This window comes from Lissotriton helveticus, chromosome 8, assembly GCF_964261635.1.
Source record: "Lissotriton helveticus chromosome 8, aLisHel1.1, whole genome shotgun sequence".
NCBI lineage: Eukaryota > Metazoa > Chordata > Amphibia > Caudata > Salamandridae > Lissotriton > Lissotriton helveticus.
Window position 1 is genome coordinate 41,012,491 of NC_136069.1, and position 16,013 is coordinate 41,028,503.

At 49.0% G+C, this 16,013-nt stretch overlaps 1 protein-coding gene across 1 annotated transcript in view; it reads right to left on the bottom strand.

Annotated features, from left to right (window-relative positions):
• The window catches only part of LOC144773698 (uncharacterized), a 142,647-nt gene extending 126,945 nt beyond the window's left edge, over positions 1 to 15,702 (bottom strand). The window contains exon 1 of the mRNA XM_078658844.1: positions 15,466 to 15,702. Within this exon, the coding sequence (XP_078514970.1) occupies positions 15,466 to 15,702 (237 nt within the window). The remainder of the gene's footprint in view (positions 1 to 15,465) is intronic.
• Between the last annotated feature and the right edge of the window lie 311 nt (positions 15,703 to 16,013).

The window sequence follows — 16,013 nt, forward strand, 5'->3', positions numbered from 1 at the left end:
GGCGCCGAATGAGGGATCTGCCTGTAATTTTCCATAACTTTGCCTCGCTACGCTCCGCCCCTTCCCTGAAAGTTTCGGGGGGATACGTCAAGCGGGAGCCAAGATAAAAGGGGGGTCCCAAAACGTGTTTTCCCATGTTAATTTCCATAGGGCGGTTGGACTCACTTTTAGCCCGAACGGCTGAATGGATTTCCACCAAACTTGGCAAAATTGTAGGGACTGGTACCCCGATGTGCCTTTGCTATGTCTCAAGATATATGCTTCAGTGGTTTTTACGAAAATTAACTTTGAAAAAATATATATTGGGCTACATTGGGCTATATATATGTTAGAGCCCAAATGTAGCCCAATGTAGCCCAATGTAGCCCAAAGATGGCCACCAGAGACAAAAAAAAACAAATGTAGCCCAAATATCAGCCATATGTAGCCCAACTATAGCCCAATGACAGAATGTCCCAGAGTGTTCTAAAGAACAACTAGAGCGCTAACAGTCTTACTTATGACAAAAGTATGGCACACCTGAAGTCATCTGGATTGGAATAAAGTGTTAACACTTAAAACATTTAATTTGCAAAGGAACAAAATGAGGGGGTTCATTTTGCCATAGAAATTATGATTAGTGCTGAAGAAAAAAAATTAGGGCACATTTTGAGTGACTTCTTAAATCCTCTTATATTTCATTAAAAAAATTCTGATATGCAGTCTTCCAAGATGGCCACCAGAGACAAAAGAGCCCAAATGTAGCCCAAATATCAGCCAGATGTAGCCCAACTATAGCCCAATGACAGAATGTCCCAGAGTGTTCTAAAGAACAACTAGAACACTAACAGTCTTACTTATGACAAAAGTATGGCACACCTGAAGTAATCTTGATTGGAATAAAGTGGTAACACTTAATACATTTAATTTGAAAAGGAACAAAATGAGGGGTTTCATTTTGCCATAGAAATTTTATATATATATATATATTCACTGAAAAAAACATAGGTTACACACCAGTTATAGTTAGGAATTAGCATTTAAAAAACCTTTGAAATTCACTGAAAAAAAACATAGGTTTCACACCAGTTATAGTTAGCTGGAAATTTTACTCGCATAAAACCATTGAAATGCCCACGTTATAGTTAGTTGGACTCACTATAACTTGCACGTCTGCAATGCACGGCTGATGACATCACATATTACATCACTCATGCATATATTTAAATATTTAAACATTACTCGCTAATATATGTATTCACTAAGATACACTTAATAAGCCAGTTAACCAATCAATTAAAAAAAAAAAAACACTGTCATGAGTGATGTAATATGTGACGTCATCAGCAGTGCATTGCAGACGTGCAAGTTATAGTGAGTCCAACTAACTATAACGTGGGAATTTCAATGGTTTTATGCCAGTAAAATTTCCAGCTAACTATAACTGGTGTGAAACCTATGGTTTTTTTCAGTGAATATATATATATACATACATACATACATACATACACACACATATATATGCTTTTCAACTAAGGAGCAGAGCGGACCAACTGGTGTTTGGCAGTATGTGAAAAGGTGCTGGAGGCATAACGATGACATTCATTTGGTAATTTACCGCATTTTGCCAAGCAGCCCCACTTGGGATTTATTTTAAGGAGCCTTAATATATACATATAAATATATATATATATATATACATATATATATTACATCATAAAGACACAGTGCTCGGGCATGACCTGACGTAGATGGAGTGAGCAGCACAGTTCGAGAGCCCCGATCAGCCAGCCACCATCCAGCTCTATCCTGAGGCAACCGGAGAGAAATATGGCCCAGTGGAGAACCCCCAATAAGCCTAAACAAGAAAGCGTTATGGGGGGCAACGAAACACCAGCACAAACCAAAGCAGAGAGCCGAACAGGAGAACAGCTGCCGAGCTTGCAAGCCTTCCAAAATGGCAGCACCCTGCTGAAGGAAGGAGAACGACATGGATAGAGGAGTGGTGCAGCTGAGTGCTCAGCAAGGGAAAGGCGAAGCTATCGACACGGCAGACCGTGAGTAAAGCCCTCTCAGGCTGAATGGGACTCTGCTGAGGTGATGAGTTGGGACCTGTCCTATGAGGATAGGGAGGCCACAGAGCGCCACAGTGACCCCCTCACATTAAACTGAAGGATCGGAGGAGGGAAGAGATGGTCAGTAGCTGCTTGGGCACGACTAGCGCAAGAGAGGATAAGGCACCGAGATACTGTGACACCACGAGGTGAGGCTCCCTCGCCAAGAAGGTGTGGAGTGGGAATGCCGGCAGAGGGGGCCTGGACTGGCATAGCCCACATGGAGAAACACCATAATGCAGGGACGCACCGGTGCTGCTGCACCCGGACCATGCCTCTGAGGCTAGAGAGGGTGAGAGAACACTGAGGAGCTCCCCCTGGCACAAAAAGACCACCCGGAGGTGGGCAGGAGTGCTTTGCCTACCAGAGGTCGCGCTTACAGGTGCAGCAATACATACGACAAGCTTAGGAGCTCCGGCGACTAGGCTCCAGAGAAACGACAAGGCAGGCCGGCCCCCAATAGTGCGAGTGGCCTGGGCCAGTCAACTGTAGCGAGCACAAGAAGGAGACGCCTGCAGAGACAGAAATCGGCCCCCCAAGATTGCAAAGCCCGAATTTAGCCCAAAGAGCTGGCAGAGACTGCTGCTGGTGAGAAGATCCGCATTGGGTTGATAGGAGAAGTTCCAGCTCCAGACAGCCAGGAAGCCAGAGCTTGCAAGAGAGGGGCACCCTCCAGAGAGAAGCACACAAAATAAAGAAATGACCGAATCTGCACGGGGCAGAGGCGAACAACCAGCTTATAAAAGTGCAGGCCCTGCCAACGTGCTACATGGCAATAGGAGGGCTGGAAAATTCAAGATGGCCAGAGGAAGATGGAGGGACATGTGGCTGGCATCGAGAGGCCGAACTGCTGAAAGGTGCGGAGGAATACCCAATGGACAACTGTAGTGGGCCCTGACTACAACTGCGCACATTTGGAGGAAGGGTGGATCATAGGACCACGAATCACACGACTCACTCTGGCCTGATTGTGAACTGAGCTGCCCACAGCGTATCTTAACCCCTCTGCGTCGCTGAACATTCTGCGCTGGTGCGGAACATTTTATTGCGCGGGCGGGGCCGCAACTTTCAACGGACGTGCGCAGCACTACCGAGGTAGTGCACGCGACGTCCGCTGTACGTGGCCAGCACTCAAGGGGTTAACTGGACTTGCCCACTGAAACTCCTGCACATGAAATTGGGCTCAGCAGGGCGCATTAGTGACTCCCGAGAGCCAAGTCACTGGAAAGAAGAAAAGCAAGCAGTAGGAATACAATGGGTGATATTGCACTCGAGGGAAGTGCCAAAAACGAGCGACAAAGATAGAGCCTCGGAGGAGAGAGTGACGGAGGAGAATGAGAATCCTCAATCCCAAGCAGAACACTCGCAGGACCCGACACTACAAGACATCCTGCAGGCCATAACCACTTCCAGCGAGCGGTTGGAGGCCAAGATAGAGTCCATGAGAACAGACTTGGGCATCCTCAGAGAGGAGCACAGGCGACTAACGGAGTGAGAATCGGTTAACGAGAGTTAGCTGTCGGAAACATCTTCCGATATAGCAGCAATGAAAAAGCAATTGGCTGCGCTTGAAACAATAGTGCGCACACTTGAACTACGGGTAGAAGATGCAGAAAACAGGTCTTGCAGAAATAATATCCGGGTAGTGGGACTGCCTGAAAAAGTGGATGGCACCAACATGGTGGACTACCTTGAGAAATGGCTGCGTACGGAAATAGCACCGGAAGGAGGATTGGAGAGCTCACCGAGTGCCAGCAAGACCACCTGTGCCTGGAGCCCCCACCACTAGTAGTGGTAGTGAAACTGCTACACTACAGAGACAGAGATTGCATCTAGGCTCAAGCACGACAAAAGGGAGACAAGGTGAATAATGTGACAGTACAAATCTTCCCGGACTTTTCCAGAGAAGTGCAGAAACAACAGGGCTCATTCTAGAGCCTGAAGCAAATACTCTGTCAGCTGAACTACAAATACACAATGTTTTATCCAGCCGGGTTGCAAGTGTTCACACCGGACGGAGTTCTTCCGAACCTCACAAGAGGCTTGGGAGTGGCTGGAGAATCCCTGCGGAGCAGGATCATCCCAGGAGCTCAGACAGAGAAGAAGGCTAAGGGGCAGGTCCCGCACGCAGGAGGCGGCACAAATGGGAAGTCAAAATGCGATGAAGGTGGTGGCACTGATGAGCGGAAAGGGGAAAGAGCAATTGCCCCCAAAAGACAGCGACACAGTGATGGAGTCGGACTCCGAGTAGGGATCCCATGCGTCCGAGACCCTGAGTACGGTGCTTTCAGAGGTGACACCGTAAACAGCTGATGGTACCATTAGAGAGACATGTGGGTGCTGTAACCAAGATAGAAGCCTGAGGGACACTCAGTTTAATTGGCCTGGAGGCAAGGTACTAGGGTTGCTATGGGTGCGGACCCGGAGGGATTCCCTGATACCTATGAGCTGGGTGGCGCCACGAGGGGTGGAGGAGCAATGGGCCACCCCCTCTGACAGAACGATCCGCAAGCAGCCGCTTGCAGAACTCATTTACTAGTTTAGATGGGAGGCATTTTTCTACTTGTCCTAGGGGGTGGGATTTGGGGGAATTGTTTGTTGTTTCAAATGAGGGAGGGTCTTGAGCTGCACAGCCTACAGAATGTGTCACAGATCAAAGGGAGTTTGTGGCAGTTGAAGAAACAGGGTCATGGAGGCGGATGAAGACATGTACCTTTAGATGCAACACTAGATGGCAAGCACACAAACGTATAAATGCATGAATTGGAATATTAGAGGAATGCACAAAATGACAAAGGGGTAGATGTATCATCCATTTTATTTGTCGCAAACGCTGCGATTCGCAAAAAAGCAGCGTTTGCGACAAAAAAATCGGCAAATGCGATGTATCAAAAAAGCGCACTGGAAAATTAAGGAATCGCAAAATTTGCGATTCCTTAATGTTGTGCAAGCATTTAAGGAATCGCAAATTGCGATTCCTTAAATGCTATGTATGTAGCATTTAAGCTTTGCAAATTTAGGCTAAGAAATCCCAAATTACCACCAACCTGTAGTTGGTGGTAATTTGAGAATTCTTTTAAAAATGCACTTTTTGAAAATTCTAAAGGTGCCATGTGACGCTCATGCATGCCCTTAGGGCATGTATGTGCGCCATATGTGCACACATGTCAATTTCAGGGGGGGTGCAGCAGGGTGTCCTTAAGACACCCTTGCACCCTTGAAATTATTCTCAATTTGCGATTACCAAATTGCGAATCGCAAATTGAGAATAACTTCACATTCCTTCCTATGGGCCTCCTGGCCCATAGAAATGAATGGGAAATTATTCCTTAATCGCAAAAAAATAGCGAATTTCTACATACATCCCAATTTGCAATTCCCCAAGAGCGATTCCTTGAAAATTGCTATTTGGGAATCGCAAAGGATGGGGATGATACATCTGCCCCAAAGAGATATAAAGTGCTTTCCTACCTCCGAAAGAGGGAAGTTCAAATAGCCCTACTACAAGAAACACACCTCACGCACAAAAAGGGATTAGAGTTACAGAGGCGCAGGAGAGGACAAGCCTATTATACCACGTATTCGGCCTATGCTGAGGGGAAATGATATGGATCCAAGCAGGGGTCCCATTCCAGCTCACAGACTCCCTAATAGAAATAGAGGACCGCTATGTCATAGTACGGGGGCAACTGGAAGGCTGTGAACTGAGCTTACTGAGTGTATATGCCCCGAATACTGAGCAATCCACCTTCTTTACCCACTTGACCCACTGTCCGGCTCCAAATTTGACCCGCACTACGATGATGGGGGGAGACTTAACTGCATAGACGATGTGGATCTAGACAGGTCACGCCCTCACTATGAGATTTTCCGACAGTGCGCGCAGCGCAGGAATTCAGTAACTGGCGACACCGTGGTGGAGTGATTCCAGGAGAACGCTGTATCCTCGGGACAGGGATTACACCTAGTTTTCGGTTGTGCATGAGGTTCACGTGAGACTGAACACCTTTCTATGCACTGCAGACATACAGACCCTAGTACACACCGTAGAATATTTATCGCGCACTATTTCAGACCATAATCCAGCACTACCAAGCCTAAAGTGGGCACGTCCTAGACCCGCGATCCCGACGTGGAGACTCCGCCCGGACGTCCTAGAAGATCAGGTGTTTCACGAGGGGATTCGAGGAGAAATCACACAATACTTCATTGATAATGAAGGGACAGCCTCTTTAATCCGGAGGGACCGCGTCAACCAGACAGGAGGAGGCATCGCCATCATCCACAGGAACACCATCCGCATCACGACCAACACCGGCGACACCCTCGCACCCGCCGAACACCTGCACTTCCAGATCCACATCAACCCCAAGACAACCATCAGAGGCACCCTCATCTACAGACCCCCGGGACCACGCACACAATTCAGCGAAGACATCGCCGACTTCATCAGCCTGCACGCACTCCTCTCCGCTGACTACATCCTCCTCGGGGACCTCAACTTCCACCTGGAGAACAACAATGACCGCAACACCACCACCCTGCTGGACAACCTCGCCAACCTCGGACTCAAGCAGCTGGTCAACACCCCCACCCACTACGCCGGACACACACTCGACCCCGTCTTCTCATCCAGCAAGGACATCGCCTTCAGCCACGCCACGGGACTCCACTGGACGGACCACAGCTGCGTCCACTTCAGCTTCAAAAGGACCACGCTCCACCATCACCAACAACAGGTTCCCCGCAGAAGCTGGAACAAGATCACAGCCGACCAGCTCGCGTCTTCCCTGAGCAAGAAGCCTCCCACCAGCACAACGAACCCCAGCCAAGCGGCCACCAACCTCACGAAATGGATCAGCGACTGCGCAGACGACCTCGCCCCTCTGAAGACCCCACCGAGCAGACCCGGCAGCAAGAAAGCCCCATGGTTTAACGACGAACTCAAGAGCTCCAAGAAGAACTGCAGAGCACTCGAGAAAACCTGGCGCAGAGACCCAAAACCGGACAACATGACTGCCCTCAAGCTCGCCACCCGAAAACACCACCAACTGATCCACGCCACCAAGAAAACCGCATTCAAGGAACGACTGGACAACAACGCACACAACAGCAAGGAACTCTTCAACATCGTGAAAGAGCTCTCCAACCCCAACGCCGGAAACAACGACATCACCCCTTCGCAAGACCTCTGCAACTCCCTCGCCTCCTACTTCCACAACAAGATCGCGGACATCCACAACAGCTTCAGCATTCAACCGACGCACGCCACGACCGAACCACCGCCCCCCACCACCACCCTCCGCACATAGACTCCGATCAGCACCGAAGACACCATCCGCACGATGAACTCCATCCACTCCGGATCTCCGACAGACCCCTGCCCTCACCACGTCTTCAACAAGGCCGACACTGTCATCGCACCCCACCTGCGGGACATCATCAACACCTCCTTCGACACCGCCACCTTCCCGGAGAGCTGGAAGCACGCCAAACTCAGCGCTCTACTCAAGAAACCATCAGCCGACCCCACCGACCTCAAGAACTACCGCCCCATCTCGCTGCTCCCGTTTCCGGCTAAAGTCATCGAGAAGACCGTCAACAAGCAACTGGCCGCCTTCCTCGAGACGAACGGCTCCCTCGACCTCTCGCAGTCTGGCTTCCGGGCCAACCACAGCACCGAGACCGCCCTGATCGCAGCTACTGATGACATCCGAGCCCTGCTCGACAACGGAGAAACGGCGGCCCTCATCCTCCTGGACCTCTCCGCGGCCTTCGACACCGTCTGCCACCGTACCCTAGTACAGCGTCTCAGCAACGTCGGAATCCAGGAGAAGGCACTGGAGTGGATCATCTCCTTCCTCGCCGGAAGGACACAGAGAGTCCGCCTCCCCCCGTTCAGATCGGAGGCCACCGAAGTCATCTGCGGCGTTCCTCAAGGCTCCTCGCTCAGCCCAACACTCCTCAACGTCTACATGAGCCCCCTCGCAGCCATCGCACGCCAGCACAACCTCAACATCATCTCCTACGCCGACGACACCCAGCTGATCCTCTCCCTCACCAACGACCCCACCACCGCCAGAGCCAACCTGCACGAAGGGATGACAGACGTGGCCAAATGGATGTCGAACAGCCGCCTGAAACTGAACTCAGACAAGATGGAAGTCCTCATCCTAGGATCCTCACCCTCCGCCTGGGACGACTCCTGGTGGCCCCCCTCCCTGGGCAGCGCACCCAAACCAACAGACCACGCACGCAACCTAGGCTTCATCCTGGACTCCTCCCTCTCCATGACCAGACAAGTCAACGCCGTCTCCTCGTCGTGCTTCAACATCCTGCGCATGCTACGCAAGATCTTCCGATGGATCCCCTCCAAGACCAGGAAGACGGTCACCCAGGCCCTCGTCACCAGCCGGCTGGACTACGGCAACTCCCTCTACGCCGGAACCACCGCCAAACTCCAGAAGAGACTCCAGCGGATCCAGAACACCTCAGCACGACTCATCCTGGACATCCCCCGCCGCAGCCACATCTCCGGACACCTGAGAGACCTGCACTGGCTCCCGGTCAACAAGAGAATCACCTTCCGGCTCCTCACCCACGCACACAAAGCCCTACGCAACCAAGGCCCAGGATACCTCAACAGCCGCCTCAACTTCTACGCTCCCAAATGCCAGCTTCGATCGACCAGCCACGCCCTCGCCGCCGTCCCCCGCATCCGAAGAGCCACCACAGGAGGAAGGTCCTTCTCCTACCTGGCCGCCAAGACTTGGAACTCCCTTCCGACCCACCTCCGCCTGACCCAAGACCACCTCGCCTTCAGGAAGCAGCTCAAGACCTGGCTGTTCGAGCAGTAGCGTACCCCCCCCCCCGCGCCTTGAGACCCTCCGGGTGAGTAGCGCGCTATATAAATGCTTTGATTGATTGATTGATTGATAAGATGGTCCAGCGAGGCCGATGTATAGCAGAAACCATGGGGTAAGATGTACACTCCTCAGGGAGGTCGAAGAAGCAGAGAAGACTCTTATAGGATTGGAGGGCAGATGCCCAGATCACCCAGAGCTCCAACAGACCATTCAGGAGGCCAAAGAGGAGGAAGCGAGACAGGCCGAGAGGCTCAGGTGCTTTGATCATAAACACTACCTAGAGTGAACACATGCGGAGAGGGACAAATCCGGGTCCCTTGTGGCATGGTTGGCTAATCTGATAGGCAAGGGCTCCCCAATAGTAGAGTTAGATGAGGAGGGCGCCAGACAATACTCACAGGAGAGGATTAATGATAGATTTGCTCAGTACTATGCTGGGCTATATAGGGGCTCAGCACAGGGCGATAGAACGGCGGAGCGGGAATACTTGGAGGGGCTACGGCTACAGCGCCTGGATCCAGAAGAGACTGAGGGGATAGGGGTCGACATTACATTGCAAGAGGTGCGGGCGACCATCAAACATATGGTACATAACAAGACGCCGGGTACCGATGGTTTACCGGTGGAATTTTATGGAACATACGTGGAGGAACTGGCCTCCAGATTGGTCTCGCTATATACTGTAGCCCGAGAAACAGGGATGCTGCCGGAACGCACTAGGGAAGACGTGATTGTCCCGGTGCTGAACCAGGAAATTCGGTACATGATCACGCGGCCTACAGGCCATTATCCATGCTGAAAATGGATTACAAAATATTAAGTAAGATATTGGCAACCCGACTTGTACCGTACATGTCTACATTGGTCTACCCAGACCAGGCCGGGTTTATCCTGGGGCAGAACACAGCCATAAACATATGGCGACTCCTAGCTATGATAGATATGAAGGATTATGATAGGCCAGAAGCGGTGGTGTTAGCCATAGACATTGAGAAGGCCTTCGAAAGCCTGGAATGGCACTTCCTCTATGAGGTACTGTCCGACTATATGAGAAGACATAGTGCCAGAGGATAGCAAAAGGTCCACCCCGCGCGAACACCTGATGAGCAGGCGTTTACCCAGAAGCAAGTGCAACTCAAGGGGGGCAGTGGGGAGGGAGGGAGAATAGTTCTATGTTGTTTTTGTGTCGAACCAGAATGTATGATTACGGCACTAAGTGCACAATACTGTATGCATGAGATATGAGATATGAATAATCGAAAATTCAATAAAATATGGTTTAAAAATATATGAATAAAAAATAAAGATACAGTGCTCTCTACAAAATGTCCTTGCACATTTGTGTTTAATTTTGCTGTCGTGATTACGTGCTGAACTATACCGACACAGCCTGTTGAAGGGGTCCTACTTCTAGCCTCCATATTGGCACATGGTTTCTGTTGGACTTGGCCCTTTTTGCAGGGTCATCCCTGAACTTTTTGCCTTCCTCCTCTATTTTTTTCTGACCAAGGGGGTGAGCAGGGGTTATTTTAGGGGTGTACCCCCTTACCCTGACTAGACATGCCATTATTGCTGCTCTGTCCTTAGAGAACACTGTTTTAAATATAAAATTGGCCAAATTCGTTCAGCAAGTTTATAGTCTTTTAGAAAAACTGGACAACTGTGCAGATAAACATGTACTTTAACCTCATCTGCATAGTCCGGGAGTGCTAATTTCTAAATTGACACGCTGCAGTATGCACTGATAAGAAGGCCACATTTTATTTTGTTTTTACTTTCTTCTTTTCTTAATCTCTTTTAATCTGTAAAATTGTATTAATGTGCTGGAAGAATCTTTTAAAGATATGTTTTTATATATCTAAATAAAGAAAATATCTATCTAGGTTGCACTCAGATCTCTTAGCCGCCCGTACAAGATGGTTTGAGATGCTTTGATCTTTTTTGTAAGTCACGGAATGTTATTTATGGCATCAAATGCCCGTATGATTTGCTTTATATTGGTAAAACAAACCAGGAGATTAGAAAATGGGCGCCAGGACGCTCCTTTGCTGGAGCATCTGTGCGCGTAATAAATGATTTTAACATAACATAACATAACATAACATTACCCAACATAAATCAAGGATAAAGAACAATATTGTGACAGCACCACTAGTCAACCATTGGAAAGCTCATAACCACCAAGAAAAAGATCTAAGGTGGACAGTGATTGCAAAAACTGAGACTGACCCCAGAGGAGGCAATGTGGAAGATAAACTTGCAAGGAGTGAAGCGATGCTTATCATTATGTTTAACACAGCGGTAGATGGCCTAAATGAGGTCACGGAAATGTACAGGCTGTAAATACCATGGTTTTAACATACAAGAGACAACAATGTGTTGATGAATTGTATAGACCCCGGAACCACAATCTTTTACTCCCAGCCTTAAGTACCACCGCATCTCAAGAGGTAGCTCTACAATAACCCGTTTAAGACACCACATGCATGAGCCACTAATTATCCCGAGGAGGACCTACAACCCCCAGAGCCCAGAAGAAATGACTTCGAACAACAAAAAAACAAAAGAACTCACATTCCCATAATACACTAATTAAAACAGGCCGGAACAACTATGGATGATTCTATTCTGGTATAAATATTGTGTTGGTTGCGCAGCAACTACGTTTTGGAACGAGGCTCTCGAATAAGCCTCGTTTATACACTTACAGATTCATTTTAAGTTCATTGGAATACTGCCGTACTCGTAAAGGGTCCCGCCCCCCGCCTCAACCAATGAGCTTCCATCCATATGGCAGATGCCGTAGACTTCCTTCAGTGAAGAGTCAGCCCTGTTATATATACACATCCATACGATACAAACAATTCAATGAAGCCTTCCAGCTGCGGTTCCACTGTTTAGAATAATTCATCCGCAAGATTAGATTCCAACAAATACCAGGCACGTCACTAGGCTCCGCCCCTATCCATTTCAACCAATAAGTCACCACCTCGATTCAACAAGCAGTACTCAGCGAACGCCGAGATTGTTACTGGTTGCTGCTCCGCCCGGGTGGATTAAGAGTGCAATTTAGTTGGAAACACCGAAGGTAAGCTCCATCACAAGACGCTTTCTTGAAACACCGAAAAAAACGGTCCATTTAGCGACCCGTTCTCAGACAGGATTTTCCCCTTTCTGTCTCTATTAGAAATTCACGCATGCCCGGCTGCTAAAAGAAACGAGACAGCGTATACATACATCAAAAAACAGTATATCACGTAAGTGGACAGTCCACCTTTCTCCACTGGCCACTATAAGAAAGAAGATCCCCTAATGGGATTATGTTATGTTTTGTCTTGGCAGGGCGAGGGTAGAGACTCCCATCCCACCCCATTAGAATTTCAAGGCACGTTGAGGACAAACGGCTCATGTAAGTAAAGATTGAGTGGGTCCAGCGACGGGTACTAGTGAACTAGATCAAGCAATGCGGTTTGGTGGTCAGACGGTGCAATTAAGGTGTTGTTCGTTTTTTCTGTTTTAGTGAAGCCAACATAAGAAGTAAAAACAGTAGAAGGTAAGCTCATCACTTAACTGCCTCAAACTAGTTTTGCAGAAAAAAAGAGTAAGGCATCCCCAAGACTGACACTCCTATGTCATTCTTGTCCACAGATACGAGGTCCTGATGAGAACTCCCCCCACTAAGGGAGTTTGAAAAGCGTAGACCACCTCTTCGCACAGCTTAGGAATATATGAATTATGAAGTGAATTCCGTGAAAAAGATTTCATTTGTTCCCAATGCTGTTGTTGTAAATATTTGTATAGAATTGTGTTGTGATTATTCTGAAACTGTATATTGAAGGTATGGATGATGGAATGAATGTGATGAATTGAAGCTAGAATATGTGATTTCATTTTCTGTATTTTTGATATGTGTAAGCAATATATATGTAAAATGTGACTTTTGTTAAAAATTGAAAATTGTGTCTTGAGATTTGAAAAATTAAAATAATTGATTTATTCCAGACGGAAAAAGAGGTCTATGGAACATATTGTTTAACTTAATACGTTTCCTCCCCGAAGAAATAAGGTCAAATAGGTGGCAGTATTGGTGATCATTTTGTTATTCAGTTTAGTGAAGCTTGTCCTTATTGCCATTGAGCCCAAACCCTGTTTTGGTTTCACTCCACAAACATAGAGCGGAAGAATGGAGCGAGATTATTGGAATTCAGTTTGTAGAGTGCTATCGGGATACCATTCGGTCCTGAGGCTTTGCCAGTGTTCACCCCCCTGATGGTCTGTGCTACCTCATCGTTGGTAAGAGTGAAGTCCAAGTATGTACGATCATCTTCGGAAAGCCGGGGCATTTGGATATCCTTAATCATCTCCTTATTATCTGCCTCCGAAAAGACTCCTTCTGAGTGATACACCGTACAATAGTGGTTGGCAAACCTGTCGGCGATAGGCTGTGGGTCAGTGATTACTTCGGAGCCCTCCCCTGCAATTCAGGTACTAACCTCGACGCCCAGTCTCTCTTCTCCAACCAAGCAATCAGCTTTCCCGCCTTGTCTCCATGTTCATATACACTACTCTGGGTTTCGCCATCCTGCGCTCTGCCCCCCTCCCTAGCCAGTCTACCAAACTCGTCCTGTCTTAATTTGAGATGGTGGAGACCCTCTGGGTTTACTGTCTGGGATACTTCCCTTTCTAATGTTATCACTGCCTTCTCCGCCTTCTCCAACTCGGCCTGCCTCTCCCTCTTGTTCTTAACAATCAGGGACAGGGCCTCGCCCCGTACTACCACTTTAAACGCCTCCCACAAGGTCTGCGCTGAGTCCACCGTGCCCTGATTGTCTTGGAAGTAACTGTCCATGGCTTTGTCTATGTCCCTCTTAATGGTAGGGTATTGTAAATGCCAAAGGTTGATGGGAGCAGTCCTGCCCATGGTGACTCGGTCAAAATCTAGCTGCAACCAAACCGGGGAGTGGTCGGAAATACCCCTCCCCAGATGCCTGACCTCCTGAATAGCCCCCACATGGGCAGCCGGAACCAAGCTGTGGTCTATCCTAGACATACTGTGATTTGTGGATGACATGTGCGTATATTGTACGCCACTACGATTCAACAGTCGCCAACTATCTACCAACCTCGTTGTATCCAAATAGTCGGGGAGCCACCTTTGAGCCGGACAAAGTAATCTAGCAGGGTGACGATCCGTTTCTCCGTCGACCACTGCATTGAAGTCTCCTCCCATGACTAGGGTGCCCAAGGGCAGAGTTCGAAAAAAATCATGTCCAGGGCCCGAAATGTATCAGTTTGTAGCCTGGTGGGATGTAAACAGAGACAAAGGTAGTGGTTTTCCCCTTCCATTGGCCGGAAATACCCACATATCCGCTGATCGGACCGCGTGGCTTGAATGGTCAGGGGATAGGAGTTTTTAAGTAAAATACCAACCCCCCTCGACCCAGACGTGAACCCCGCATGCGTCACCAACTTGTAGCCCCCCCTATGCAGGGACATGCACCTATTACCGATAAGATGTGTCTCCTGCAAAAGCCCCACGTCTGGGGAGTGACGCCTAATAAACTGACTGAACATCCCCCTCTTGATTTTATCACCCAGGCCATTCACATTCCAACTAAGCACGGTGACCCCCAATCCCTTCCCAGTATTAGGCATCAGACTGGTATAGAAGCACCACACTTGCTACACTGTCTCCTGATGTTATAAAAAAAACCACAAATCAAACAAACCCACAAACATCGTGACCTCGAACCCCCGGAGCCCCGCCAACTCTGTACCCCACCTCCCCCCCTCCCTGCAACCCTGCTCACGACTTACGCCCATCCCCAACTGGTAGTGTGCCTGTCGCCCCACACACTAACTCTACAAACTAACTAAAAATAGTAAAGAGGAGGAGAATTGATGTCCCGCACCCCCCCAGCTCCACGTCTAACATTAATCCCCAAAATTTTGGAGTAACCCACACACCTCTAACTATCACTGCACCAACAGAATAAGAAACATCAACGGGTCTAGCCCCACAACCTTACAGTTCACAATAGTCCACAGATCCAAGTGCCGTCTTCACTCCTGCTCCTGTCGGTCACCTACTCCCTCATGATCGTGCCCCTCCGATTCGGCCGGGGGAAGGCTGACGATCCAGTCTGATACCACCTCCGGGTTGTCAAAAAACCAGGCCCTCCCTTCGGCCTCCTCTCTCAAGCGCGCCGGAAACATCATTGCAAAAAAACAGGCCCTCCCTTCGGCCTCCACTCTCAAGCGCGCCGGAAACATCATTGCATACCTCATGCCCTTGTCTCTAAGTTTCTTCTTCACTGCTAGAAAACTTTGACGCTGTTTCTGGACAAGTTGTGTAAAGTCAGGAAAGAAAGAGAGGGTGGGATTCTCTTACCTGAGGGCCCCCCCGAATGGGCCGCCTGTAGTATAACATCTCTGTCCATGAAGTTTAAGACCCTCGCAATCATCGGGCGAGGTGGCACCCCAGTCCTGGGCCAGCCCCCAGGTACCCTGTGCGCCCGCTCAATTGTGAAAAATGTGCCCAGTCCCTTGGCCTTGAGGTAGTACAGACTAATATCCTCGATAAACTGGTCTGGGGCAGGGTTCTCAGATTTGTCCAGGACCCCAAGAATGCGGATATTGTTGCGTCGGCCTCTCCCCTCAAAATCATCGAGCTTCTTATCAGCCAGGGCCCGGGAGGCCTTGAGATCAAGCACCTCCTGCTGGAGCAACGCCACGTCGTCCATCAAGCTGGCATTCTTTATATCCAACGATTTCACCTTCTCGCTCGCCTTCGTTAGATCCGCCCGGATGAGGTTGACTTCAATCGTGACAGTGTCTAGTTTGGTGTCTAATCATTCCATTTTCTGCCCAAGCAATGACTGGACACCTTCTATGGCTGCCATCACATCCAGCAGCATCAGTTCCGCCGGCGCTCCTGAAGATCCACCGCCCGATGACTGGGCCTGCTTCAGTTCTATAGGAGAGCCTTTAGGCATGGTGTACCGGTCCAGCTTTTTGCACTGGACCTGCTTAGTCCCTCTGGAGGATCTGGCCA